At 41.8% G+C, this 26396-nt stretch overlaps 1 protein-coding gene and 1 long non-coding RNA gene across 4 annotated transcripts in view; one reads left to right on the top strand and one right to left on the bottom strand.

Annotated features, from left to right (window-relative positions):
* LOC132416728 (uncharacterized) overlaps window positions 1-26396 on the top strand; it is a 90323-nt gene that overhangs the window by 52915 nt on the left and 11012 nt on the right. The window contains exon 3 of the long non-coding RNA XR_009517698.1: window positions 23937-24175. This is a non-coding gene — a long non-coding RNA (uncharacterized lncRNA). The remainder of the gene's footprint in view (window positions 1-23936; window positions 24176-26396) is intronic.
* LOC132416727 (protein VAC14 homolog) overlaps window positions 17530-26396 on the bottom strand; it is a 37495-nt gene continuing 28628 nt past the window's right edge. The window contains exons 2-7 of one of the 3 annotated variants that reach the window (XM_060000284.1): window positions 23803-23927; window positions 23551-23701; window positions 22830-22938; window positions 22166-22275; window positions 21654-21878; window positions 17530-18727 (exon numbers count right to left, since the gene is read on the bottom strand). In XM_060000284.1, the coding sequence (XP_059856267.1) occupies window positions 22244-22275; window positions 22830-22938; window positions 23551-23701; window positions 23803-23834 (324 nt within the window). In that variant the 5' untranslated portion in view covers window positions 23835-23927 and the 3' untranslated portion in view covers window positions 17530-18727; window positions 21654-21878; window positions 22166-22243. The remainder of the gene's footprint in view (window positions 18728-21653; window positions 21879-22165; window positions 22276-22829; window positions 22939-23550; window positions 23702-23802; window positions 23928-26396) is intronic. The other 2 variants (XM_060000285.1, XR_009517697.1) reach the window with 2 other exon arrangements.

Genomic DNA, 26396 nt, shown 5'->3' with positions numbered 1-26396 from the left:
GCACCGCAATGAGAAGCCCACACACGGCAACGAAGAGTAGCCTCCGCTCACCACAACTAGAGAATGCCCGCTCAGAGCAACGAAGATGCAACACAGCCATAAATGAACAAACAAACATAAATAATAAGAAAAAAAGAAGTAATTAATCTCATATAAGGACACTCTTTCTTTTAAACTATTCAAGATTGTCTTAGTTTTTACAGTCAGAAAGAGAGGACACGCAATGAGAAGCCCGCGCATGGCAAGAAATAGTAGCCCCCAATCGCCACAACTAGAGAAGACCCGCGCACAGCCACAAAGACCCAACACAGCCATAAATAAATAAATAAATAAATAAGGAAGAAAGAAAGAAAGAAAGGCAGGAAGGAAAAAAAGAAGTAATTAATCTCATATAAGGACACTCTTTTTTTTAAAAACTATTCAAGATTCTCTTAGTTTTTACAGTCAGAAAGTATAATCCTGGAAATCTTAATATTATAAAAGGAAATAAATGATTTTTAATAGAAAATGTGTCCACCAAAGAAGGCAGGAATGGGTGACTGCCACTTTCAAAGCACTTGCAAGTTCTTACCTGTACAATATACTAATAGCAATTATAGTAATAAGTAACATTTATTGAGAATTAATTTTATGCTACGTATTGTACTAAGTATTGGATTGGCCAAAAAGTTCATTCGGGGTTTTCCATAACATGTTAGGTAACATTATATATAATTAATATATATATACATTGCATCATTTAGTACTCATGAAAACCATATGATGTAGGTACTATTTTTTTTTGATGTAGGTACTATTATTGCTCCCATTTTACATAGTAGGAAAAAGAGAATTAATGAGGTCAAGCAATTTCTTCTAAAGCTACGTTGTTTATAAGTGGTGAAACTGAGATTTGAACCTATAGAGTGCCACAGAGTTTGTCCTCATATTTACAAAATGGAGCGTAATTGTAAGAAGTGACCAATTCTAATGCTTGTCAACACATGAAACTTTTTGGGAAAGAGTGGGTCTGATGATTTGTGATGAATGGTAGTTTCCATGTTCTCAGATTTGATCACGGCCAGTTACATATTTTATACAGTCATAAAACAAGTAATAACTTTTGGATAATTTTATAACAGCACTTATCTTCTGAAGAGTTAATAAATTTCTTATAAGTTATAGGAAACATTCTTTGGAGTTTGGGATGTAGATTGGTGTGTGGGGGGGTGTATGCACCCAAGCACACGCATGTGCACGGATTGGGATCTGTACATCAGGGTAGCTAATCATCCCAGTTTGCCTAGGCTTGGGTTTCTAGATCATGGAACTTTCAGTGCTAAACTAGGAACCTTGCAAAAACAGGTTAATAGGCAATTATGTATCTTCATATACTTGTGTGTGTGTGTGTGTGTGTGTGTCTGTCTGTCTGTCTGTCTGTCTAAAGTGATGGTAGTAGAGCTACAAGGAATTCAGATCTGGCAGAGCATAAAACAGCTCTGAATTCAGTGCCTAGACTGTTACCTGTCTGTTTTATTAGCAGAAAGTTCCGCCTCCTGTGTTTTCCCCGTTTCAGATAACCTTTTCTTGTCATGAAGAAATTAATTTCTTTGTTGGAATCGTTGCAAGTAAACTTGATAGCAGTAGTATTATTGAGGCAGCTTACTCAGTGATTTACTAAGTACAGCCTCTTCATAAAAGGTGAAGCAGAAATAAATTCATTGATCATTACCAGGATTTCAATAACCTGTTGAACTACCTGATTTTTTCCCCCGTCTCATAAAGCCCACTATTTTTATTTCTCTTTATACCTTTGCGTTAGTTGTTTCTTTTGAAAACATTTTTACATGTATTTTCACATCATGTAAACAGTTTTTTGTGTGTATTTGCTTTCTTCTAGAGTATAGTTTGAATGTCTAAAAAGCTGTTATTAGATTAAACTACATGAAATTGCCAAGATTTGACTGTTTGACCTACAGCAATGGCATCTTCATATGGATCAACTAATAGTTAATTCATCTTTTGGTCATTTGAAAATATTAGGCTACTAACTTAAGTCTAAGCAGAATATTCCATTGAAACCCTGGTTAATGTTATGGAGGAACTGAGATGAACTTTGGGCTTATGACTCTGTGCTGCCCATTTGCTACAAATACATTTTGAAAGGTATAACTCATGTGGAAAAACTGAGCATTGCACAGCCATTAGTACTAGTAGAGATTTAAAAATTTATTTTAACCAAAGGTTAAGACCAAATTTAACGACTATTCTTTCTCTGTTTAAAAAAATTGGAATATAATTGCTTTACAATGTTGTGTTTAGTTTCTATTGTACAGTGAAGTGAATCAGCTATATGTATACATATATCCCCTCCCTCTTGGACCTCCCCCCGTCCGCCATCCCACCCCTCTAGGTCATCATTAGATGTGGTAGTATGTGTACTACACGTGGTAGTATATATATATGTCAAAGCTAATCTCTCAATTCATCCCACCCTCCCCTTCCCCCTCTGTGTCCACACGGCCATTCTCTACATCTGTGTTTCTATTCCTGCCCTGCAAATAGGTTCATCTGTACCATTTATCTATATTCCAGGTATATGTGTTAATATACAATATTTGCTTTTCTCTTTTTGGCTTACTTCACTCTGTATGACAGACTCTAGGTCCATCCATATCTCTACAAATCACCCAATTTCATTTCTTTTTATGGCTGAGTAATATTCCATTGTATATATGTACCACATCTTCTTTATCCATTCATCTGTCAATGGATATTTAGGTTGTTTCCATGTCCTGGCTATTGTAAATAGTGCTGCAGTGAACATTGGGGTACATATGTCTTTTTGAATTACGGTTTTCTCAGGGTATATGTCCAGTACTGGGACTGCTGGGTCATATGGTAATTCTTTTAGTTTTTTAAGGAACCTCCATACTGTTCTCCACAGTGGCTGTATCAATTTACATTCCCAGCAACAGTGCAAGAGGATTCCCTTTTTTCCGCATCCTCTCCAGCATTTATTGTTTGTAGATTTTTTGATGATGCCCATTCTGACCAGTGTGAGGTGATACCTCATTGTAGTTTTGATTTGCATTTCTCTAATAATTAGTGATGTTGAGCAGCTTTTCATGTGCCTTTTGGCTATCTGTATGTCTTCTCTGGTGAAATGTCTATTTAAGAGTTCCACCCATTTTTTGATCGGGTTGTTTGTTTTTTTGATATTGCGTTGCATGAGCTGTTCGTATATTTTGGAGATTAATCCTTTGTCCATAGTTTCGTTTGCAAATATTTTCTCCTATTCTTTGGGTTGTCTTTCCATCTTGTTTATGGTTTCCTTTGCTGTGCAAAAAGCTTTTAAGCTTAATTAGATCCCATTTGTTTATTTTTGTCTTTATTTTCATTACTCTAGGAGGTGGGTCACAAAAGATCTGGCTGTGATTTATGTCAAAGAGTGTTTTTCCTATGTTTTCCTCTAAGAGTTTTATAGTGTCTGGTCTTACATTTAGGTTTTTAATACATTTTGAGTTTATTTTTGTGTATGGTGTTAGGGGGTGTTCTAATTTCATTCTTTTATATGTAGCTGTCCAGTTTTCCCAGCACCACTTATTGAAGATGCTGTCTCTTCTCCATTGTATATTCTTGCCTCCTTTGTCGTAGATTAAGTGACCATAGCTGCGTGGGTATATCTCTGGGCTTTCTATCCTGTACCATTGATCTATATTTCTGTTTTTGTGTCAGTACCATACTGTCTTGATTACTGTAGCTTTGTAGTATAGTCTGCAGTCAGGGAGCCTGATTCCTCCAGCTCCATTTTTCTTTCTCAAGATTGCTTTGGCTATTGAAAAATTTTTTGTTCCAGTTCTGTGAAAAATGGCATTGGTAATTTAATAGCAATTGCATTGAACCTGTAGATTGCTTTGGACAGTATAGTCATTTTCACAATATTGATTCTTCCAATCCAGGAGCATGGTATATCTCTCCATCTGTTTGTGTCATCTTTGATTTCTTTCATCAGTGTTTTATTGTCTTCTGAGTACAGTCTTTTGCCTCTGTAGGTAGGTTTATTCCTAGGTATTTTATTCTTTTTGTTGCCATCGTAAATGTGATTGTTTCCTTAATTTCCCTTTCTGATTTTTCGTTGTTAGTGTATAGGAATGCAAGAGATTTCTATGCATTAATTTTGTATCCTGCAACCTCACCAAATTCATTGATTAGTTCTAGTAATTTTCTGGTGGCATCTTTAGGATTTTCTAGGTATAGTATCATGTCATCTGCAGACAGTGACAGCTTTACTTCTTCTTTTCCAATTTGTATTCCTTTTATTTCTTTTTCTTCTCTGATTTCCATGGCTAGGTCTTCCAAAACTATTTTGAATAATAGTGGCCAGAGTGGACATCCTTGTTTTGTTCCTGATCTTAGAGGAAATGCTTTCAGTTTTTTACCATTGAGAATGATGTTTGCTATGGGTTTGTCATATATGGCCTTTATTATGTTAAGGTAGGTTCCCTCTCTGCCCACTTTCTGGAGAGTTTTTATCATAAATGGGTGTTGAATTTTGTCAAAAGCTTTTTCTGCGTCTACTGAGATGATTATATGGTTTTTATTCTTTAATTTGTTAATATGGTGTATCACGTTGATTGATTTGCGTATATTGAAGAATCCTTGCATCCCTGGGGTAAATCCCACTTGCTTACGGTGTATGGTCTTTTTAATGTGTTGTTGGATAATGTTTGCTAGTATTTTGTTGAGGATTTTTGGGTCTATGGTCTATGGTCATCATTGATATTGGTCTTTAATTTTCTTTTTTTGTGATATCTTTGTCTGGTTTTGGTATCAGGGTGATGCTGGCTGCATATAATGAGTTCAGAAATGTTCTTTCTTCTGTAATTATTTGGAATAGTTTGAGAAGGATAGGTATGAACTCTTCTCTAAATGTTTGGTAGAATTCACCTGTGAAGCCATCTGGTCCTGGACTTTGTTTGTTGGGAGTATTTTTTTTTTTAAACATCTTTATTGGAGTATAATTGCTTTACAATGGTGTGTTAGTTTCTGCTTTATAACAAAGTGAATCAGCTATACATATACATATATCCCCATATCTCCTCCCTTTTGCATCTCCCTCCCATCTTCCCTATCCCACCCCGCTACGTGGTAACAAAGCATCGAGCTGATCTCCTGTGCTATGCAGCTGCTTCCCAGTAGCTATCTGTTTTACATTTGGTAGTGTATATATGTCCATGTCACTCTCTCACTTTGTCCCAGCTTACCCTTACCCCTCCCTGTGTTCTCAAGTCCATTCTCTACGTCTGTGTCTTTATTCCTGTCCTGCCCCTAGGTTCTTCAGAACCTTTTTTTTTTTGATTCCATATATATAGGTATTAGCATACGGTATTTGTTTTTCTGACTTACTTCACTCTGTATGACAGTCTCTAGGTCCACCCACCTTGCTAATGTTCGGAGTTTTAAAATTACTGATTCAATTCCATTACTGGTGATTGATCTGTTCATATTTTCTATTTCTTCCTGGTTCAGTCTTGTTTCCTGAGATAGGCTTGTATTGCTTTAAACTTCCCACTTAGAAATGCTTTTGCTGTGTTCCATAGGTTTTGGATTGCTGTGTTTTTGTTTTCATTTGTCTCCAGGTATTTTTTGATTTCCTCTTTGATTTCTTCAGTGATCCAGTGGTTTTTTTTTTTTTTTTTGCGATACGCAGGCCTCTCACGTTGCGGAGCACAGGCTCTGGACGTGCAGGCCCAGCGGCCATGGCTCACGGGCCCAGCCGCTCCGCGGCACGTGGGATCCTCCCGAACCGGGGCACGAACCCATGTCCCCTGCATCGGCAGGCGGACTCTCAACCACTGCGCCACCAGGGAAGCCCGATCCAGTGGTTTTTTAGTAGCATATTGTTTAGCCTTTACCTGTTTGTGGTTTTTTGTTTGTTTTTTCTTGTAGTTGATTTCTACGTTGTGGTCGGGAAAGTGCTTGATACGATTTCAATTTTCTTCAATTTACTGAGACTGGTTTTGTGGCCTAGCATGTGATCTATCCCAGAGAATGTTCCATGTCACTTGAAAAGAATGTGTATTCTGCTGCTTTCAGATGGAATGCTCTGTAAATTTCTGCTGCTTTCAGATGGAATGCTCTATAAATATCAATCAAGTCCATCTGGTCTAATGTGTCACTTAAGGTCAGTGTTTCCTTATTGATTTTCTGGCTGGATGATTTGTTCATTGATGTAAGTGGGGTGTTGAAGTCCCCTACTATTATTGTGTTACTGTTAATTTGGCCTTTTATGTCTGTTAGCATTTGCCTTATATATTCAGGTGCTTGTATGTTGGGTGCATGTGTATTTACAATTGTTATATCTTTTCTTGGGTTGATCCCTTGATCATTATGTAGTGTCTTTCTTTGTCTTTTGTAACATTCTTTATTTTAAAGCCTATTTTGTCTGATATAAATATTGCTACTCTGGCTTTCTTTTGATTTCCATTTGCATGGAATACTTTTTTCCATCCTCTCACTTTCAGTCTCTGTGTGTCTTTAGATCTGAAGTGAGTCTCTTGTAGGTAGCATATATATGTGTTTTGTTTTAGTAACCATTCAGCCAGTCTGTGTCTTTTGATTGGAGCATTTAGTCAATTTACATTTAAGGGAATTATAGTATGTTCTTATTGCCATTTTGTTAATTGCTTGGGGGTTATTTTCATAGCTCATCGTTTCCCCCTTTTTTTTGTTGTCTTGTGAGTTGATGACTATATTCAGTGTTATGTTTACATTCCTTTTTATTTTTTGTATGTGTATCTTTTATAGATTTTTGGCTTTTGGTTACCATAAGGTTTTTATGTAGCAGTCTTTATATATATGTGATTGTTTTGAGTTGCTGATCTCTTAATTTCAAATGCATTTTTTAAAAACGCCTGCATTTGTACTCTCTTCTCACAATTACTGTTTTTGATATCATATTTTACATAGAATAGTTTTATGTATCCCTTCACTACTTATTGTGAATATAGATGATTTTACTACTTTTGTCTTTTAATCTTCCTGCTAGGGACTTTGCTGTTGATGAGGTACACCTGTAACGTATTGTACATCAACTATACTTCAGTTTAAAAATTAAGGGGACTTCCCTGGTGGCACAGTGCTTAAGAAACCTCCTGCCAATGCAGGGGACACGGGTTTGAGCCCTGGTCTGGGAAGATCCCACATGCTGTGGAGCAACTAAGCCCGTGTGCCACAACTACTGAGCCTACGTGCCATAACTACTGAAGCCCACTGGCCTAGAGCCTGTGCTCCACAACAAGAGAAGCCACTGCAATAAGAAGCCTGCGCACTGCAGCAAAGAGTAGCCCCTGCTCGCTGCAACTAGAGAAAGCCCACATGCAGCAATGAAGAACCAATGCAGCCATAAAAACAAACGAAAAAAGCAAACAATCTTCCTCCTAAATTTCTGCATGGGTGATTTTATTTTTTAACTTTTATTGTATGTTTGCCTTTACCATTGAGCCTTTTTATTTTGTAATTTTCTTTTTTAAAAAATTTATTTTATTTTTATTTATTTATTTTTGGCTGCATTGGGTCTTTGTTGCTGTGCGTGGGCTTTCTCTAGTTGCGGCGAGCAGGGGCTATACTTGGTTGTGGTGCATGGGTTTCTCATTGCGGTGGCTTCTCTTGTTGCAGAGTATGGGTTTTAGGCGTGTGGGCTTCAGTAGTTGTGGCATGTGGGCTCAGTAGTTGTGGCGCATGGACGGGCTTAGTTGCTCTGCGGCATGTGGGATCTTCCTGGAGCAGGGCTCGAACCTGTGTCCCCTGCATTGGCAGGTGGATTCTTAACCACTGTGCTACCAGGGAAGTCCCACATTTTGTAATTTTCTTGTTTCTAGTTGTGTTCTTTTCTTTTTTGCCTAGAGAAGTTTCTTTTAAAAAATAAATTATTTATTTGGTTGCACCGGGTCTCAGTTGCGGCAGACAGCCTCCTTAGTTGTGGCTCGTGGACTCCTTAGTTGTAGTACATGGGCTCCTTACTTGCGGCATGCGGGCTCCTTAGTTGTGGCATGTGAACTCTTAGTTGCAGCATGCATGTGGGATCTAGTTCCCTGACTAGGGACTGAACCTGGGCCCCCTGCATTGGGAGTGTGGAGTCTTACCCACTACACCACCAGGGAAGTCCCTTTAAAAAAAAAAAAATTATTTTTTATTTTTGGCTGTGTCGGGTCTTAGTTGTGGTGTGCAGGCTCTTTGTTGTGGTGTGCGGGCTTTTCTCTAGTTGTGACACCTGGGTTTTCTGTCTCTAGTTGTGGTGTGCAGACTCCAGAGCACGTGGGCTCTGTAGTTGTGGCACGTGGGCTGCAGAGTGCATGGGATCTGTGGTTTGCGGTACGTGGGCTCTCTAGTTGAGGTGCGTGGGGTCAGTAGTTGCCCCACAGTATGTGGGATCTTAGTTCTCCGACCAGGGATCAAGCCCACGTTCCCTGCATTGGAAAGTGGATTCTTTACCACTGGATCACCAGGGAAGTCCCTAGAGAAGTTTCTTTAACATTTGTTGTAAAGTTGGTTTAGTGGTGCTGAAATGTTTCAGCTTTTGCTTGTCCTAAAGGTTTTGATTTCTCCATCAAATCTGAACAACAGCCTTGCTGGCTAGAGTATTTTGGCTGTAGGTTTTTCCCTTTCATCAGTTTAGATACATCATGCCACTACCTTCTTTCCTGCAGAGTTTCTGCTAAAAAATCACTTGATAGCCTTACGTGAGTTCTCTTGTGTATGATGTGTTGCTTTTCCGTTACTGCTTTTAATATTCTCTTTTAATTTTTGTCATTGTAATTCCACTGTGTCTTGATATGTTCCTCTTTGGGTTCATCCTGTATGGGACTCTCTGCACTTCCTGGACTTGGGTGGCTGTTTCCTTTCCCAGGTTAGGAAAGATTTCAGCTGTTATGTCTTCAAATATGTTCTCAGCCCCTTTCTCTCTCTCTTCTCCTTCTTGTACCTCTATGATATGAATATTTTGCACTTGATATTGTCCCAGAGGTCTCTTAAACTGTCCTCATTTCTTTTTGTTTTTTCTTTTCTTTGTTCGGCATCAGGGATTTCCACTACTCTTGTCTTCCAGCTCATTGGTTTGTTCCTCTGTGTCATTTAGTATACTGTTGATTCCTTCTAGTGTAGTTTTCATTTGTTTTATTGTAATCTTTTTCTCTGGTTCTTTATATTTTCTAATGCTTTGTTAAAAACTTCTAACTTCTCCCTCTGTGCATCCATTCTTCTGCCGAGTTCTTTAATCAACTTTACAGTCATTACCCTGAATTCTTTCTTGGGTAGATTGCCTATCTCCACTTCACTTTGTTCTTCTTCTGGGCTTTTATCTTGTTCCTTTGTCTGGAAGTTGTTCCTCTGCTGCCTCATTTTGCCTAGGTTGCTATTTGTATTTTAATGTATCTGATAGGTTAGTTATGGTTTTCTGACCTTGGAGAAGTAGACTTCTGTAGGATACATCTTCTGTGTCCCAGCAGCACGTTCCCCACTTGTTACCCAAGCTATATGCTCTTGGGGTTCCCCCTCTGAGGGCTGTGTGGGTCCTTCTGTTGTGGTGGGATGACTATATGGGTGGTCTGGTAGGCTTTGTTGGCCCCTAGCCCTGTTGGTTGCCAGGCCCTGCCTTGTGCAGAGGATGCCGGCTACTGGTTACCAGGGACTGGTCCAAAGCAGCTGACTGCAGAACCCCAGGGGGCCCTGGGGTAGTGCTGGCTCACTGGCGGGCAGAGTCAGGGTCCAGAAGACGCTGGGGCTGTTGCCCGCCTGTTGGTGGGTGAAGCCATGGCTTGGGGTTAGTGCTGAACTACTGGCAGGCAGAGCTGAGTCCTAGAGTCTGGGTGCAGGGCCCTGGGATCCCAGAGCTGGTGTCACACAGCTCACGGGGGGAGACCAGTTCCTGACACAGATGGGTCAGGGTCCAGGGTGTCCCAAAGCCTGTGTTGACCTGCTAGTGGACATGACTAAGGCCCAGCTGGTCATAGGGTAGGGTCTGTCCTGTGGGCAGGTGGTGTCTGCAGTCTGCAGGACTGTGGTTTCCTTGTGTCTGGTGTCTCACCTGTGGTGGGTGACGCTGGTCTAGAGGCTTGTGCAGGCTTCCTGGAGGGCTGGGCCGGTGCCTGCCCACTGGTGGGTGGAGCTGTGCCTTGGCCCTCTGGTGGGCAGGGCCGAGTCTAGAGGCATGTCTAGAGGTGGCTGTGGGCTTAGGAAGTGTTTAGACAGCCTTTCTGCTGATGGATGGCTCTGTGTCCCCCCGTCACCCACCAGTTAGTTATTGGCCTGAGTCATCCCAGCATTAGCACCTACAGGATGTTGGGTGGAGCCAGGACTTGGCATTAATGAGTTAGAGGGAGGATCTCACGGTGGCACCTGCGCACATGAGTGTCCATGCAGTAGAGAGCTCCTAAGAATGCTGCTGCCAGTGTCTGTGTCCCCAGGGTGAGCTGCAGCTCCCCTCCTGCCTCTCTGAGAGGCTCTTCAAGACCAGTAGGCTCCTATCAAATTATTGCTTTTGCCCTGGGTCCTGGTGTGTGTGAGATTTTGTGTGTGCCCTTTAAGAGTGAAGTCTCTATTTCCCCCAGTCCTGCGGGACTCCTGAAATTAAGCCCTGCTGCCCTTCAAAGCCAAATGCTCTGCGGGCTCATCTTCTTGGTCCAGGACCTCCAGGGTGGGGAGCCCAATGTGGGGCTCAGAACTCTCATTCCTGTGGGAGAACCTCTGCTCTATAATTATTCTCCAGGTTATGGGTCACCCACCCTGGGGGTATGGGACTTGATTATATCACAAGTCCACCCCTCTTACCCGTCTTGTGTGGGTCCTTCTTTATGTCTTTAGTTGTAGAAGCTCTTTTATGGTAGGTTCTGGTCTTTCATCGATGGCTGTTCTGCAGATAATTGTGATTCTGGGGTGCTTGTGAGAGGTGAGCTCTCAGGGTCTTTCTACTCCTCCATCTTCGCCCATCTCCCATGTATTCTATTTATAATACGAAAAAAACCCTGGATACTGACATAGTCTTTGCTGCTTCTCTCGTCTTTGTAGCCTCTTCAATGCAGCAGTCTGACTGGCCTTTTTACAACACAAAGTTACATCACTCTTCTCCGTTGGCCATTGCAGAGGAAACGCTCTGGCTCCTACAGTGGCCTATGGGACCTATACAACATGCCCCTTTGCCTTATTTGGCCTTTTCTGCTACTTGCCTCCCTCTGACAGGGCTCTGCTCCAGCACACAGGCCTCAGTTGTTCATATTTAAGAGGAAGGAAATTATGTAATACTGCACTCTACAGTGTGGATCATATATATTGATCTTTTCTTCTTGGATGATCGGGTTCTTCATATACAAGTGGGCATACCATGATATGGGAATAAACTGTACTGTATGGAATCACATGACAGAGTGTGGTGGACTTGTGGTTCAGTGGCTAACCCAGTATATAAACACAGTTATACCCATGGATTAGGGTTACAACCTCAGGTATTTCTGTTACTCTGAGAATGGACAGTGATCTCTTATAATTCTCAAGTAGAAAAGTAACTAACCATTTTCACTAAGCCCTTATAAGGTAAGTATTTCATCTCAAGGTTGAAAGAACCCCTGTTTATGGGCTCAGATAATGGTATTTTATTAATTTAACTAAACTGCTTTAATGTATCAGTTTTAGGGAGGTGTTTTCTTTGAAATGAAAAGACTTGATCACTCACTCAAAGGTGGCATTGGCGGCTATTCAGTTGATCATTTTCATATCAACTATAGGAAAGCTTCAAGCCAAACCTTGCCTGGCCTTCTAATTTGTAAGCATAGCTACCTAGTGACCTCTGACATGCAGGTTTTCCTCTGCTATGGTATTTGGATAAAGGGGATGTCATTGCTCTTGAGAAAGAGGATGCAGGTGAAAAGAAGTACAGAGAGCTCATTCAGTAACATTGTACAGATCAGGGGAGTCACTACTGGGCACTGTAATAGTTACAACTATAAAACAGAACAAAAATTCTTTGAATTTAATATGAGAATCTTGATACAAGGAGGCAAGAATTTTACATAGGCTCTTATGGCACATGGAATGATTCAGGTCATATAGAGAATCAGCACACAATACAGAATAAGGGTGACAAAACATGAGCATCTAAAACAGGATCAGGATGGGAACGTTCCTTTCATCCATACTTACTCTTTAGTAAAGAGCAGAGGGAGTTAACATTGGAATCACATTCTATGTTATTTATAATTTATGGAATAAGTTTGTTGTATATGTTGTATGTGTATACTGATTGATTAGTAAACTAAGAAACAGGAAAGAGGTGGGAAGTTGTGACTTTTCCAAGAGCAGAATCTATAAAAAGCTAGAGTAGAGGAAAGAAGGAGGAAAGTAGTAGGCATTAAGGAAGAATCTTCATTAAGATCATAAGATGCCCCCCGGCCCCATTTCATCCTAGTATTTAATCAGATCCTCCTCTCATTGCCTTCTCTTTGTGACCCGGTTTTCTTTTAACAACTTTATTGAGATATAATTCAATACCATACAATTCATTCATTTAAAATGTACAGTGCAATGAATTTTTTGTTATTCACAGAGTTGTGCAACCATCACCACAATCGATTTTAGAACATTTTTTATTTTCCCAAAAGGAAACCCCATACTCATTATCAGTCACTCTCTATTCTCCCCCAATATTCCAGCCCTAGGCAACCATGTGATCCAAGTTTTACAAGTTATTGATTTGAAATTCTCTGCTGCCTTCCAAGGACATTCTACTTCAAACCATTTGATTGATCACACAGGTACAGTCAGAAAACTGTAACTAATCTTTGTTGATAAAAGTCTTGTAAATCAAAGAGAGTGACATATAACCGCATTCTTAGATATATCTCATTATATACAGCTTCTTAATCATGATTTTCAAGTTTTTTTTTTTTTTTTTATCATAGATGTAGACCTGTTAAATATACCCTCAACCTCAACCCCTGACTGCTCCTATAAGTAAGCTGTAGGGGAAGCTAAAGTGTCCTCAGTAAGTTGCCTGGCACATATGGAACCAGAATAAGGAGGCTTAGTTAGATGGTTCAAACATGGAGTGGCACCACTCTCTTAGTCAGAATGTGGTTGGCAGAATAATGCCCCCACCAACCCCCATAGATACCTGTGTCCTAATCCCTACAACCTGTTACCTTACACAGCAGAGAGGACTTTGCAGATGTGATTAAGTTAAAGTCCTTGAGATGGGGAGATTAGATTGGACACACCTAGATAATCCACTGTAATCACATTTCTTTATAATGGGAGAACCTTTCTGTGGTGAAAGGGTGATGGGATTATGGAAGAACAAGAGATAGGGCAGTATGGGAAGAGCTCAACCCACCACTGCTGGCTTTGAAGATGATGGCGAGAGGCCAAGTGCCAAGGAGTGCTGGTGGCCTCTAGCAGCTGGAAAAGGCAAGGAAGTAGATTCTCTCCTAGAGTTCTCAGAAGGGAATACAGCCCTGCTGACACCTTGATCTTAGACCAGTGAGACTCATGTCAGACTTCTGACCTATAAAACTGTACAACAATAAATCTGTATTGTTTTACGCCACTAAATTTGTGGAAATTGGTTACAGCAGCAATGAAAAACTAAAACACAGACCTTATAATGTGGATCTAGGCAGTTAAGCCTTGGGCAAGCACACCTTCTCCTAGAACAGTGCAGGTGGGCCTTGCCCATGTTTGCCTCAGTGGCTCTTCTTTCTTTGTATCTCAGGTGTCTTCCTTGAAGCCCTTTCTTGAATGACTTATTTATTAAAATGCATTTAATGAGAACATAGACTTAAGAGTTAGGTGGGCCTGTGTTAAATTCGGGCTCTGCCATTTTACTAGCTGGATAACCTTGGACAGGTGATAATATTCTAAGCCTTGGTTTTTATGAACAAAGTGAGAATAATAATACCTACCCTTTGGGGATATTTGGAGGATAAAATGATATAATATATGTAAAATAGCACGATGCTTGATATATAGTGAGCCCCTAATATATGATAGCTGTTACTATCTTCTCCTAAAGCCTAGAAGGAATTTGCCAATAGCATGCATTCTAACACTTGCTCAGATACAAATATATTAAGAACTATTCGTACAGCTGTTGTGTTTCGGTGACTGTGCCACAGGATTCTGTTCATAGCCCTAAGGGTCCTGAGTATTGAGCCTTTTAACTGAAAAAGGCTTACTTTTGGAAACTTCAGTGAGTAAGTTAAAACCACCTTTGGTTTATAGTGCAGTATGTAACACCTTTTAATATTTCCTTTATTCTTCAAGCTAAGGTGAAATAGAATGTTAAAGAAAACCTGGAATTGTTTCTACAGTTAAAAAAAAAATTCCTAATGACTGGAATAATTTCTTCACTTTAAATCCCTACTGCCCAGCAAATGGCTGACACATAATAGGCAGCAATAAGTGTTTACTGAACTGAACTAACCTGGCCTCTAAGCACTTATTCTTTCACAACCTGTTTTATCTCGTTTGTTACTAGTCTAATTTAGGCCTGTTTTTTGGGCCTTGCCTATTAACAGCAGTTTTGAATGGCTCTTTTTTTTTTGAAAGCCCCTTTTTGCTCCTTGTCTTTTCCCTCTTGATTTTCCACAGTACCAGCAAACTAGGCAATGACTGTTGCACAGTATATCCTCTTCTATTTAGTCTTCTTTTTCTTTGACCCATCACATACTGCCATATTTTAAACTCAGTGTTTCCCAACTTTTTATGGCATGGTACACTTAGAAAATGATGATATTTGTGTGGTACACTGGGGTAGGAAGCAAGCCGTCTTATGACTGGAGGTTTTGGATTCTAAGGGCTGAGTCACCCTCTCAGTACAGCCGTCACCTAATTTGGGCACACCAGTATGCCTTGGTATACTTACTGGGAAGCTCTGCTTAATCTAGCATTTTAGACTAGCTGCAGTTGGAATTCATTCTGTCTTTTACATAGATAATTAATGAGCACTGTTTGTGTCCACGCTAAGCTCTAGGGGAAAGGAATTGAGAGCACTGTATCGGGCATTCTCCTACATGAGCTCTTAGTTCCAGGCAGACAAATCTGTTTACTGGCCTCCAAATGGGCCTTCAATATTCCTCTCATACATTTGCTTATGTCTTTTTTGTTTTTGAATAACCTGTATTTCCTTTGTCATCTCTGAATCTTCCTCCTGTCTTCTCCATGATGCTGTCCCTAATACAGTTAAAGTATGGCAGTTTTGTTTGTTGTATTCTATTACATTTATTAACTCACTCAAGTTTGGTGCCCTCTGTAAAGCCCGTATTCTTTCTTTGTATTAATTCTTATTCACTTACTTTCTATCTTATATTTGTCAGCATTTTCCCTTTATAAATGTTCCTATTGTTCTTATGCTGATATTTATCCTGCTCACTCTTCCTACAACTTTGTGTCATATAAATTCTGAGGAATATTTAATACTATTACAATAAATATAAAATAATATTCATTGTGCGTATATATTTATCAGGTAATAGCAAATGTTTTTTGTGCTCTTATTTGGACCAGGCATTATTCTAATAGCTTTATGTATATTTAACATATTTCGTCTTCACAGCAGCCCTATAAATATAAAATATTTTTACATCTCCATCTTACAGATGAGGAAGTTTGAGACATCGGTTAGTTAAGTAACTTGCCAAAAGTTGTACACTATTAAGTATCAACGCCAGGATTGAAATGTAATCAGTTACAGTGGGCAGTGTTGACAATGAGCCCATACTAATAAAACATTCTGTAATACTGTGCTGCAAAAAAGCCAAGTTATAGATGTATGAGCAGACCAGTAGGTATTTAGTACTAAACATGCCCGCTAAGGTGAGTTAGGCTATATTACAGGAAGAAAGAGAAGTTGTAGTCATAAGAAATATACAATCTGGAGAGTACGATAACATGTAATACCAGCAAATGGTCAGTGATATAGAAATCAATAGTTAATAAGAATATTATTTATGGAGGATCAACTGTATATGCCAAGAAATGAACAGAGTACTTTGCATATATTATCCTATCGAAGCATTATCATAACACTATTGAGTAGTTGCTATCAACCCTATTTTATAGATGAGGGAAAAGAGGGACTTCCCTGGTGGTGCAGTGGTTAAGAATCTGCCTTCCAGTGCAGGGGACATGGGTTCTATCCCTGGTCAGGGAACTAGATCCCACATGCATGCCGCAACTAAGAGTTCCCATGCCACAACTAAGGAGCACATATGCTGCAACTAAAGGAGTTGGTGAGCTGCAACTAAGACCTGGTGCAATCAAAATAAATCTCAAATAGGTAACCTGCCCAAAAGTTACTGAGCTGGGAAGTGGTAGAGCTGAGGCTGGAATCTGGGCCCATCTGCCCTGTTTTCTTTTCACTGTGCTGTCCTGCCTCTCTGATGGTAGGTGCCCTGGCAGAAGGGCAGAGACACGCAGGCGAGCCACTGTTAGAATGTAGTTAGAGCTGTGCTTAACTTTGGAAAACAGTAGTGATAATGGTACTTTTTTTCTTCAAATTAGAATTTGAGGAAGGAATATAACCAACATTCTGGAATAAACCCAGTAAAAGTATTATTCATTTTTGTTAAACCATTACCTTGTGATCTTGGCTAAGCTTCTTTCTCTTTTTGTACTTCAGCTCTATCTTTTATAATATATGTGGTTAATAGGTATCTACTTATATCCAAAGATGTTTTATGTTAGGAGTACTGTTCAAACTCTGGAAGTAAGTAGTAAGTACTACACAAATACTAAGTTTTAGTACTTAGTTTGAATATTGACATTTGATACCACCATGTTTTTCCTTTATAGCATCACACCTTTTTTTTTTTCATTCCTAGGCAATATGCACATAGTTTATCAACATGATCACAATTTTTAGAGAAGCTAAAGTTTTAATGGAAAATGGGGAGAAAACTTAAGGGGTACATTTTTTACCATGCTTTATATTATTGTCCTGCCCATTTCTTTTAGAATACAAACCAATTCAAAATGCCCTACAGAGCATTTTAAATTTACAGAGCCTGTGGAACACTGCCCATTTTTGCAAATGGAAGGTCAGAAACAGTTATTTGCTATACAGCAAGCCCCACACAGGCAGCATCTGCATCTCGGTCATATTTGTATTTCCCAAGAGGCTTTGCACGAGGGGGGTGCTTAATAAATATTGGTTGAATAATTGAGTTGTTGTTTTCTACCTTTCTTTAACCTTCACAGTTCAATTTGTTTGCTTAAAAGAACTTCTCATCACAATTTTTGAAAGCTTAAACACTAAGGTTTATGTTTATATAGGTATGTAAAATGACAATTAATTACAAAATACTGTTTTATGTTTTAGCTAGTGAAAAATGATGGCCTCTCTTTTATGACTTCTATAAACCAGTAAGAGATCTGAGCACCCAAAGGCTTATGTTATTGTTTAAAGATTCCTTTGAATTTTCTAATAAACATTAGAAAAAAAAAAACCCTCACAATTGCACAGAAAGTCTGATGTTTTATTTTTTATAAATTTATTTATTTATTTTTGGTTGTGTTGGGCCTTTGTTGCTGTGCATGGGCTTTCTCTAGTTGCGGCGAGCAGGGGCTACTCTTCGTTGCAGTGCATGGGCTTCTCATTGTGGTGGCTTCTCTTGTTGTGGAGCACGGGCTCTAGGTGCACGGGCTTCTGTAGTTGTGGCACGTCAGCTTCAATAGTTGTGGTGCGTGGACTTAGCTGCTCCGCAGTATGTGGGATCTTCCTGGACCAGGGATCGAACCCGTGTCCCCTGCATTGGTAGGCAGATTCTTAACCACTGCACCACCAGGAAAGTACCCTTAATTTTTTCATTGAAGTATAGTTGATGTACAATATTATATGTTACAGGTGTAAAATATAGTGATTCACAATTTTTAAAGGTTATGCTCCATTTATAGCTATTGTAAAGTATTGACTATACTCCGTCTGTTGTAAAATATATCCTTGTAGCTTATTTATTTTATACCTGATAGTTTGTACCTCTTAATTCCCTACCCCTATCTTGCCCCTCTCCCCCCCTCCATTGGTAACCACTTGTCTGCTCTCTGTATCTGTGAGTCTGTTTCTTTGTTATATTCACTAGTTCATTGTATTTTTTTAGATTCCACATATAAGTGATATCATACAGTGTTTGTCTTTCTCTGACTTATTTCATAATAAGAATATGAACTGCATAATACCCTCCAGGTCCATCCCTCTTGCTGCAAGTGGCAAGTTTTCATTCTTTTTTACAGCTGAGTAGTACTCCACTGTATATATACACACCACATCTTTATCCATTCACCTGTTTTTAAAAAATTTTTATTTTATATTGGAGTATAGTTGATTAACAATGTTGTGTTAGTTTCAGGTGTACAGCAAACTGATTCAGTTATACATATACATGTATCTATTCTTTTTCAAATTCTTTTCCCATTTAGGTTATTACAGAATATTGAGCAGAGTTTCCTGTGGTATACAGCACACCTTTACTTTGCTGTCTTTTTTTTCCCTCCTGATACTGACAAAAGAGATTTGTTCATAGAGAACTGACTCTGAAGATGACACTCTTCATTGTATCTCAATGGCTTAGGCTCCATATGCAGTTTCTTCTCTGTCTTTAATTAAACTTGTTTTTTTCAGTGCTGTAGCTGGGAGCACTGTGTTGACACAACTCATTCTTGTACAGAACAGATTAAAATGTCAGTGTTCCAATGTTCTCATCTGTGAGAAAAAGAAAATATTTGGGATATTTTATTTATAACTTTTAAAAGACTCCTCTGTGAAGAAAGATTACTTGTAGGCTGGAAAACCATTTGACAGTTAAAGGACAGAACTCTAATATTAGTCTAACAAAAAAGGGGAAAAAGACTGAAAGTTTACTAGAACCCTTTTCTAGGGATTTAGAACACATCTTTCTATTTCCTTCTTAATTTTCACTTAATTTTATCTTTTAATTCCCTAGAGTTCTGCTTAATCCTTCTAGATGCTGTGTATGCAGAATATTGACAGTTTCCGCAAAAGGCAGTTAGTCAGTCATTACAGTAAACACACATATTATGTGGATGGAGGGCTACTAGTCAAGGGAAATGGAGTTGGCGTATTGAGGCTTTAACCTTCATATCGTAAGTCTAAATGTATCTGTTTTTACAATGGAGTCTTTAATATTTGTTAGCTAGTTACTGGTGAATAGGTCCGCAAGTTCACCTTGCTACAGCTTGAGACTCTTTTCTGCCTATCAGGTGTTCACAGGATATAAGCTACATCAGTTAACGCTGGGTGCTGTGCAAATTTTAGAAGTCACGGTAAAGAGACAGGCTTGCTGCAAATTGATAAGGTAGGGACTTAATAAGAGGAGCCAATACTAATGGAACACTTGCATGCATCTAGAATATTTAAAAGTGTCTCTGTATTGATGTATCGACTGTCTAATCCGCACAGCTCTATGAATAGGTGATATTATCTTTGCTGTACAGATGGGAAATGGAGGCCTGCAAATGTAAAGTAACTTGTGCAAGGCAACACAAGAAATGGAGAAGCTGGATTTGAATCCAGGGAGTCTGGTTCTGTAGCCTATTCTATTAGAGAGTTTCTGGAAGTTTATTAACTCTTGATATTGTACGGTTTGGGAGCTTTTACTCTGGTGATGTTGCCTGAGTGGCGTCCTGAGAAGTAGGAGCTTGCTGTGACTCCCCTCTTGCCCTTTTCTTTTGTCCTCCATTACTTGCTGAGGCCCATTAATTCTAGACAACATCTCTCAAATTTGTCCCATCTTTCCTATCACACTGCTGCTACCTTAGTTCAGGCATCTTTGGGACATAGCAGCAATCTCCGGATGTCCCTCCTGTCTCCATTCTAAGTGTCTCCCTGTCTACCCCCGCAACTGATTATCCGCATTGATCCTATAGTAAATCTTTATAAGAAACCAATCTGATCAGGTCCTTCACAGGATTAAATGTAAAATAATACCTAGTTATAGGCATATATCACATTTTACTCATCCATTCTACCAGTTGATAGAAGTCTGGGTAGCTTCTACTTTTTGGCTATTACGAATAACGTTGTTATGAACATTCATGTAAAAGGTTTTGCGTGGACATAGGTTTTCATTTCTCCTGGATATATACCTAGGAGTGGAGTTGCTGGGTCAAATGTTTTTTTTGAGGAACTGCCAGACTGTTTTCCAAAGCAGCTGTCCCATTTTACATTCCCACCAGCAGTGTATAAGGTTTCTAATTACCCCACGTTCTTGCCAACATGTTATTTTCCTTTTTATTTTATTTGATACTTGCCATTGATACTAATACTAATGGATGTAAAGTGGTATCTCATAGTGTCTTTGATTTGCATTTCCATGATGGCTAAGGATGTTGAGCACCTTTTTATGTGCTTTTTGGCCATCTGTATATCTTCTCTCGAGAAATGTTTATTCAGATCTCATTTTTTAAAACTGAGTTTGAGTAATGAGAGTTCTTTATATATTCTAGATACAAGCCCCATATCAGATATATGATTTACAAATATTCTCTTCCCTTTTGTGGAACTGTCTTTTCACTTTCTTGATAGTGTCTTTTGCTTTTTTCCTTCTGTTTTTTGGCTGTGCAGTGTGGCATGTGGGATCTTAGTTCCTGGACCAGGGATCAAACCTGTGCCCCCTGCAGTGGAAGCACGGTGTCTTAACCACTGGACCACCAGGGAAGTCCCTTGATAGTGTCTTTTGAAGCATAAAAGTTTTTAATTTTGATGAATCCCCAAATATCTATTTTTTCCTTTTGTCTTCTCCCATGTGCTTTTGCTGTCATATTTTAGAAGCCATCGCTCAACCGAAAGTCATAAAGATTTACCCCTAAATAGAATTATATAGTTCTAAATATAGTACTTAGGCTTGTGATCTATTTGGAGTTTTTCTTTGTGTGTGTATGGTGGCAGGAGGGGGTCCAACTTCATTTTTCTGCATGCAGGTATCCAGTTGTTCCAGTGCTATTTGTTGAAAAGACTAATTCCCCCACTGAATTGTTTCGGCACCTCTTAAGAAAAATATCTGACCATAAATGTAAAGGTTTATTTATGGATTCTCAGTTCTGTTTGATCTATCCACATATTACTGTAGCTTTGTACTAAGTTCTGAAATTGGGACGTATGAATTTTCCAATATTTTTCCTCTTTTGAAAGGTACTTTTGCCTATTCTGGATCCTTTGCATTTCCATATGAATTTTAGGATCTGAAACATTTCTGAAAAAAATGCAGCTGTTATTTTGATATCGACTGAGTTGAATATGGAGATCAATTTGGGAAGTATTGTCATCTTAAGTCATCTAATCCATAAATGTGGGATGTCTTTACATTTATGTTGGTATTCTCTAATTTTTCAATGTTTTGTAGTTTACATTCTATAAGAATTGAGGAACACTTTTGCCTAAGTTGTGGGACTGTGTTTTATTTTGGTATCTGTTTTTCTAAATTATATACTCAAGTATCATAGCTTGTTTATATAGTAAAAAGTTATGCCATAAGGAGAACACTGTTAGTATTACTATGGATTGCTAAATCATGAATTAGGATATATAGTAAGGTCCCCCATTTTTAATTCCTGAACTTGGTTAGTTATGCCTTTGTTAGAGAATTGGAATCTCTCCCACAAGGACTCACCGCTCCAGGACCCGCTGTCACATTGATTCACACTCCCAGGAGGACTCTCTCTGAGATGGGGAGACAGAAAGGTGCTTCTGAGGAGGTGGTGGTGGCCTTGGGGCCTTTACACACTCACCCGTGGTCTGGCAGTGGATCACCAGGATGTTGGCCATCTCAGCAAACTTAACACTGGAAGGGTTCTTTTTAATTTCCTTCAAGAATTCTCCAAGGACCACCTCACACCTACCAATGAGCAAAGGAGAAAGGAGACAGCTCATGCAGCCAGAGCCAGAGGAGCCTCCACCAGTGGTGCCATGTCTGCTGTGCTCTGTGGGACACACTTGTCACATGGACATTTTTCCGAGGCTGGGGGTGGATGATCTCCTAGCTCCTCAAAGCAGGAAGCACACGAACCAGGAAGAGGACGGTGAATTTTGTGCTCTCCTGCTGCCTCCTGTCTGTTGGGTGTGGGGTATGCGTACGCGCCGAGGGGCCCCTGCAGCCGCCTGCCCCTCTCCTCCTCCACTCACATTTTCCGAATCTCTTTGCCGTTGTCGCCCAGGATCTGGAAGAGTCCATCCAGGATCTCCGGCAAATAATCCAGCAGGTTAATGTCTGGCACGGACTCCAGAACCAGGATCTGCCCCAGGGGAGGAAACCATCAGGGAAAGTCACCAGCCAGAGAACCTGCATCTCCTCGCCCATCCTCTGGACTGGCCAGCGAGAAGGGGCCCTGCTGGGGCATCTTTTCACGGCACTGCGGGTGTCCCGTGGGGGAGCAGGTGCTAGTAGCTGTTGTTTCTGTTCAATGGGCAGGGGAACGGCAATTTAACCCCAGGGCAGTTCAGATGCCCGGGGGCGGGGCGGGGGGTGCGGGAGGGAACCCATGGGAAAGGTGGGCAAGGCTAGAAGAGGTGTGACAGCTGGAGGAGCACAGCTGGCTTCAAAGGTAAATCTGGGTGTTTCCGGAGACAAGGAAGGAACCACATCCTCTGCAGAGGCAAACGTGATGGGCTTTGGGGGCAAAGCTGAATACATGTGTTTTCGGATGATCTGGTGTCATTGGCTCCTAGAGGGATAACAGTGAGGCATCCCCGCAGCCACAGGAAATGCCCAGGTGAGCCAGAGAGCAGACCTCACTCAACTAGAGGCTCCTTACGGCTGGAGAAGGAGTGTCGCGGGGCCGGACCTTACCCAGGAGATGATGAACTGCCGGGGCGTACTGGTTGTTGGAATAAATCCTCTCCCGCAACAAGGGGATGAAGCCTACCAGGTCGAACTTGTTGCTCTCCGTCACGATGTCCTGTGGGTCAAAGGCATGAGAGCTGCCTGCTGGGGGCGGGGCTGCCTGACCCGGCTGAATCCCCGGCCCGGGCTGGCTCCAGGGGTCAGGCGGACACAGAGGAAGATGACGGAGCCTGAGTCAGGCAGGAGAGGCCCCCGGAGCATCCCTCCTCACACAGGCCGAAGGACAAGCAAAAAGGATGCACTGAAAGCAGGAATCAAGGTCGAGAGAACTAATCAAAAGGCAAAACCCTGCATCTCTGTGGTCTGGCTCGAATGCCCTGGTGAGCTGAGCATAAACTGCCCCGTCACTGGGGGGCAGGGTGGGGTCGGCATGAGGGGCCATTAGGGGGACAGAATGGTTCTGTATTTTGATCCTGCTGTTGACATAACTCTATACTCTCATCATAGAGCTGTATACTATTCCATTAACTGTTAAGTGAAACAAATTTTTTTTTAATTACCAAGAGCATCAAGACCCACGGTGCAAGGCCACAGAGCCAGCCTTCAGGTCTGAGATGTGGAGAGAATGGCAATAAAGAAATCACAAGTCTGCAACACCCTGCTGGGGCTCGGGGGTCAGGGTCAAGGCCCTGGCTCGTGTGTACGTCCCTCCAGGAGAAGGGCTCACCTTGCCCAGCGCGATGGAGCAGGCGGCCAGGCCGATGAGGCCCCTTTTCTGGCTGTGCGGGTGCTGGGACAGGGCAAACTCCTGAGACAGCGTCTGGATCACATGCTTGATCTGCACGGTGTTGTTCTGGGCCACGAACTCCCGGACCAGCCTGCAGAGGAAGCAGAGAGGGGCTGCAGGACCAGTGGGATCAGGCTGCTCCTGCTACTGCCGGCTCTGGGGCCCGGGGCTGGGGTGAGGGAGGGAGATGACCTGTTTAGAAAGAGGAATTGGGAGTCAGGCATCTCGGGGCAGGGCTTTCCCAGTTCTGCTGCTGACTGGGAGGCGTTGGCTGGGTCACGGTCCTTTCCCTTTTCTGGGTCTCCGTTTCCCTTTGTCTATGACAGAATGAAGAACAGTGGTGAACAGTGTCACTTCTGGGAATCTGAGAGAATGCAAGTGAATGTCCTGCTGGGGCCTCAAAACTGTAGTGATCCATCGTCTTCATTCAATACTTGCTCAGTGTTGCAAACAGCTCATGCACCCAAGTGGTTCTCTGTGTCTGTGTCATTGTTTCTGGGGATCCACAATCAAGGATGTGTAGCAACATGACACAAGCAACACCACAGAAGCAAGAACGCCGCAGGTAAGTCTCCCTGAGCTGACGGGGAAGCGCCATCTGAGTCGGATCTTAGTACCATTACCAGGCCTTTTCCAGGTAAAGAAAGGAAGGCAGGGAACCTCAGGCACAGGGAAGAGCCTGGCTAAAGGCGGGGTCCCCGAAAAGACATGGTGTATTTAGGGAAGGGTGAGGAGTCCAGTGTGTGGAAGGGGTGGCTGGGAACAGTTAAAGACGAGCTGGTGAAAGGTTTCCAACAATGGGGTGACATACTTATGTCTGTGTTTTGACCAGAGAGGCTGCCTCAGGTGGAGGTGGCCTGGTTTGACAGAGGGAGACTGCAATATCTCCAAGGGAGAACACTGCAGTGCTCAGGGTCAGGAAGGGAGGCCTGAAATACAGCTGAGGCAGTGGGAAGCAGCAGGGAGAGGGCAGGAAGGGTAGAGACGCCTGCAAGGTGCCCACCTGGGGGGTGATGCTAGCAGGGAGAGGGGGTCTGAGGGAGGCACTGCCTGTGGTCACCCTGGGGGGATGCTCCCAAGGCAGACCCTGCCTGAATGGAGGCGAGTACAGGGAGGCCCAGCTCCGTCAGGCACCAGGGTCTCCTTTCAGAGCCCAGTGGACGTGAAGACACTCTGCCCTTCGGAGGCTCACAGCATCTCTGCAGTGAGAAGCCTCCTGAGGGCCAACGGTGGCATGAGGGGCCCAGATAACCACTGGGGAGCTGCGGCCTGGGGGTCAGGGACATCTTCCCAGGAGTGGGAACTGAGCTGGACCTCAGAGGAGGCAGGGACCCTGAAAGAAGGAAGCAGGTGTTCCGGGCAGGAGGAAATGTGTGGGCAAAGGCAAGGAGAGAAAAATAGCCAAATTTGCCTGGGGTCCAGAGAACAGCAGGAAATCAACTGGGATGAGCTGGCCCGGCAGCTCAGATTCAGGAGAAGGGATCTCACATCGTGGGTAACAGGGAAGCTGCTCATGGGTTTTGAAGAGATGGTCAGAGTGTTTTAAGAAAAACCCCATGATCATCTCATTAGATGCAGAAAAAGCTTTTGGCAAAATTCAACACCCATTTATGATAAAAACTCTCCAGAAAGTGGGCACAGAAGGAACCCACCTCAACATAATAAACCCACCTCAACATAATAACATCATTGTCAATGATGAACAATTGAAAGCATTTCCTCTAAGATCAGGAACAAGACAAGGATGTCCACTCTCACCACTATTATTCCACATAGTTTTGGGAGTCCTGGCCATGGCAATCAGAGAAGAAAAAGAAACAAAGGAATACAAAGAAGGAGGGGATATAGGTATACATACAGCTGATTCATTGTACAGAAGAAACTAACATTGTAAAGCAATTATACTCCAAAAAAAAAAAGCTGTGAGATGGATGGGAAGGGGGAGACTGTCTCATCATCAGGTGGGAGGGACTAGGACCCGTGTAGCAGCTGAAGTTGTGACGAGGGAGGCCTAGAGATAACATTCAGAGTAGTTGCCTGGACTCATTGCCTAATTGCTCTGTGCCCATCACAGCAGGTACACTGCTCGCCTATGGCATAAATGGGGGTCTCAAGCTGGCTCAAGGAATTTTAAGGACAGTCAAGTCCAAAAGGTATAAATTAGTTTGTGTGGTTTCAGATCAGTATCAGGAACCTGCTAGTAATTAGCGTTGTTTAACTAAATGTGCTGTCCTGTGAGGCTGTGACCACTCCTGTAAAAAGGCTGTTCAGACTTCTGGGAAGATGGCAGAAGAGTAAGACTCGGAGATCACCTTCCTCCCCACAGATACACCAGAAATACATCTATGCGTGGAACAACTCCTACGGAGCACCTACTGAACGCTGGCAGAAGACCTCAGACCTCCCAAAAGGCAAGGAACCCCCCACGTACCTGGTTAGGGCAAAAGAAAAAAACAGAGACAAAAGGATAGGGACGGGCACAGCAACAGGGGTGCGGAGGGCAAAGCGGAGAGATTCCAGCACAGAGGATCCGACCGGCACTCACCAGCCGAGAGGCTTGTCTGCTCGCCGGACAGGGTGGGCAGGGCTGGGAGCTGCGGCTCCCGCTTCTTCACAGGTCAGACCCCAGGGAGAGGACTGAGGTTGGCGGTGTGAACACAGCCTGCAGGGCGTTAGTGCACCGTGGCTAGCCGGGAGGGAGTCGGGGGAAAAGTCTGGACCTGCCTAAGAGGCAAGAGACTTTTTCTTCCCTCTTTGTTTCCTGGTGCACAAGGAGAGGGGATTAA

The sequence above is a fragment of the Delphinus delphis genome, chromosome 20 (assembly GCF_949987515.2).
Source record: "Delphinus delphis chromosome 20, mDelDel1.2, whole genome shotgun sequence".
NCBI lineage: Eukaryota > Metazoa > Chordata > Mammalia > Artiodactyla > Delphinidae > Delphinus > Delphinus delphis.
The sequence above is the reverse complement of the archived record's forward strand: the minus strand, read 5'-3'. Positions and strand labels throughout refer to the sequence as shown.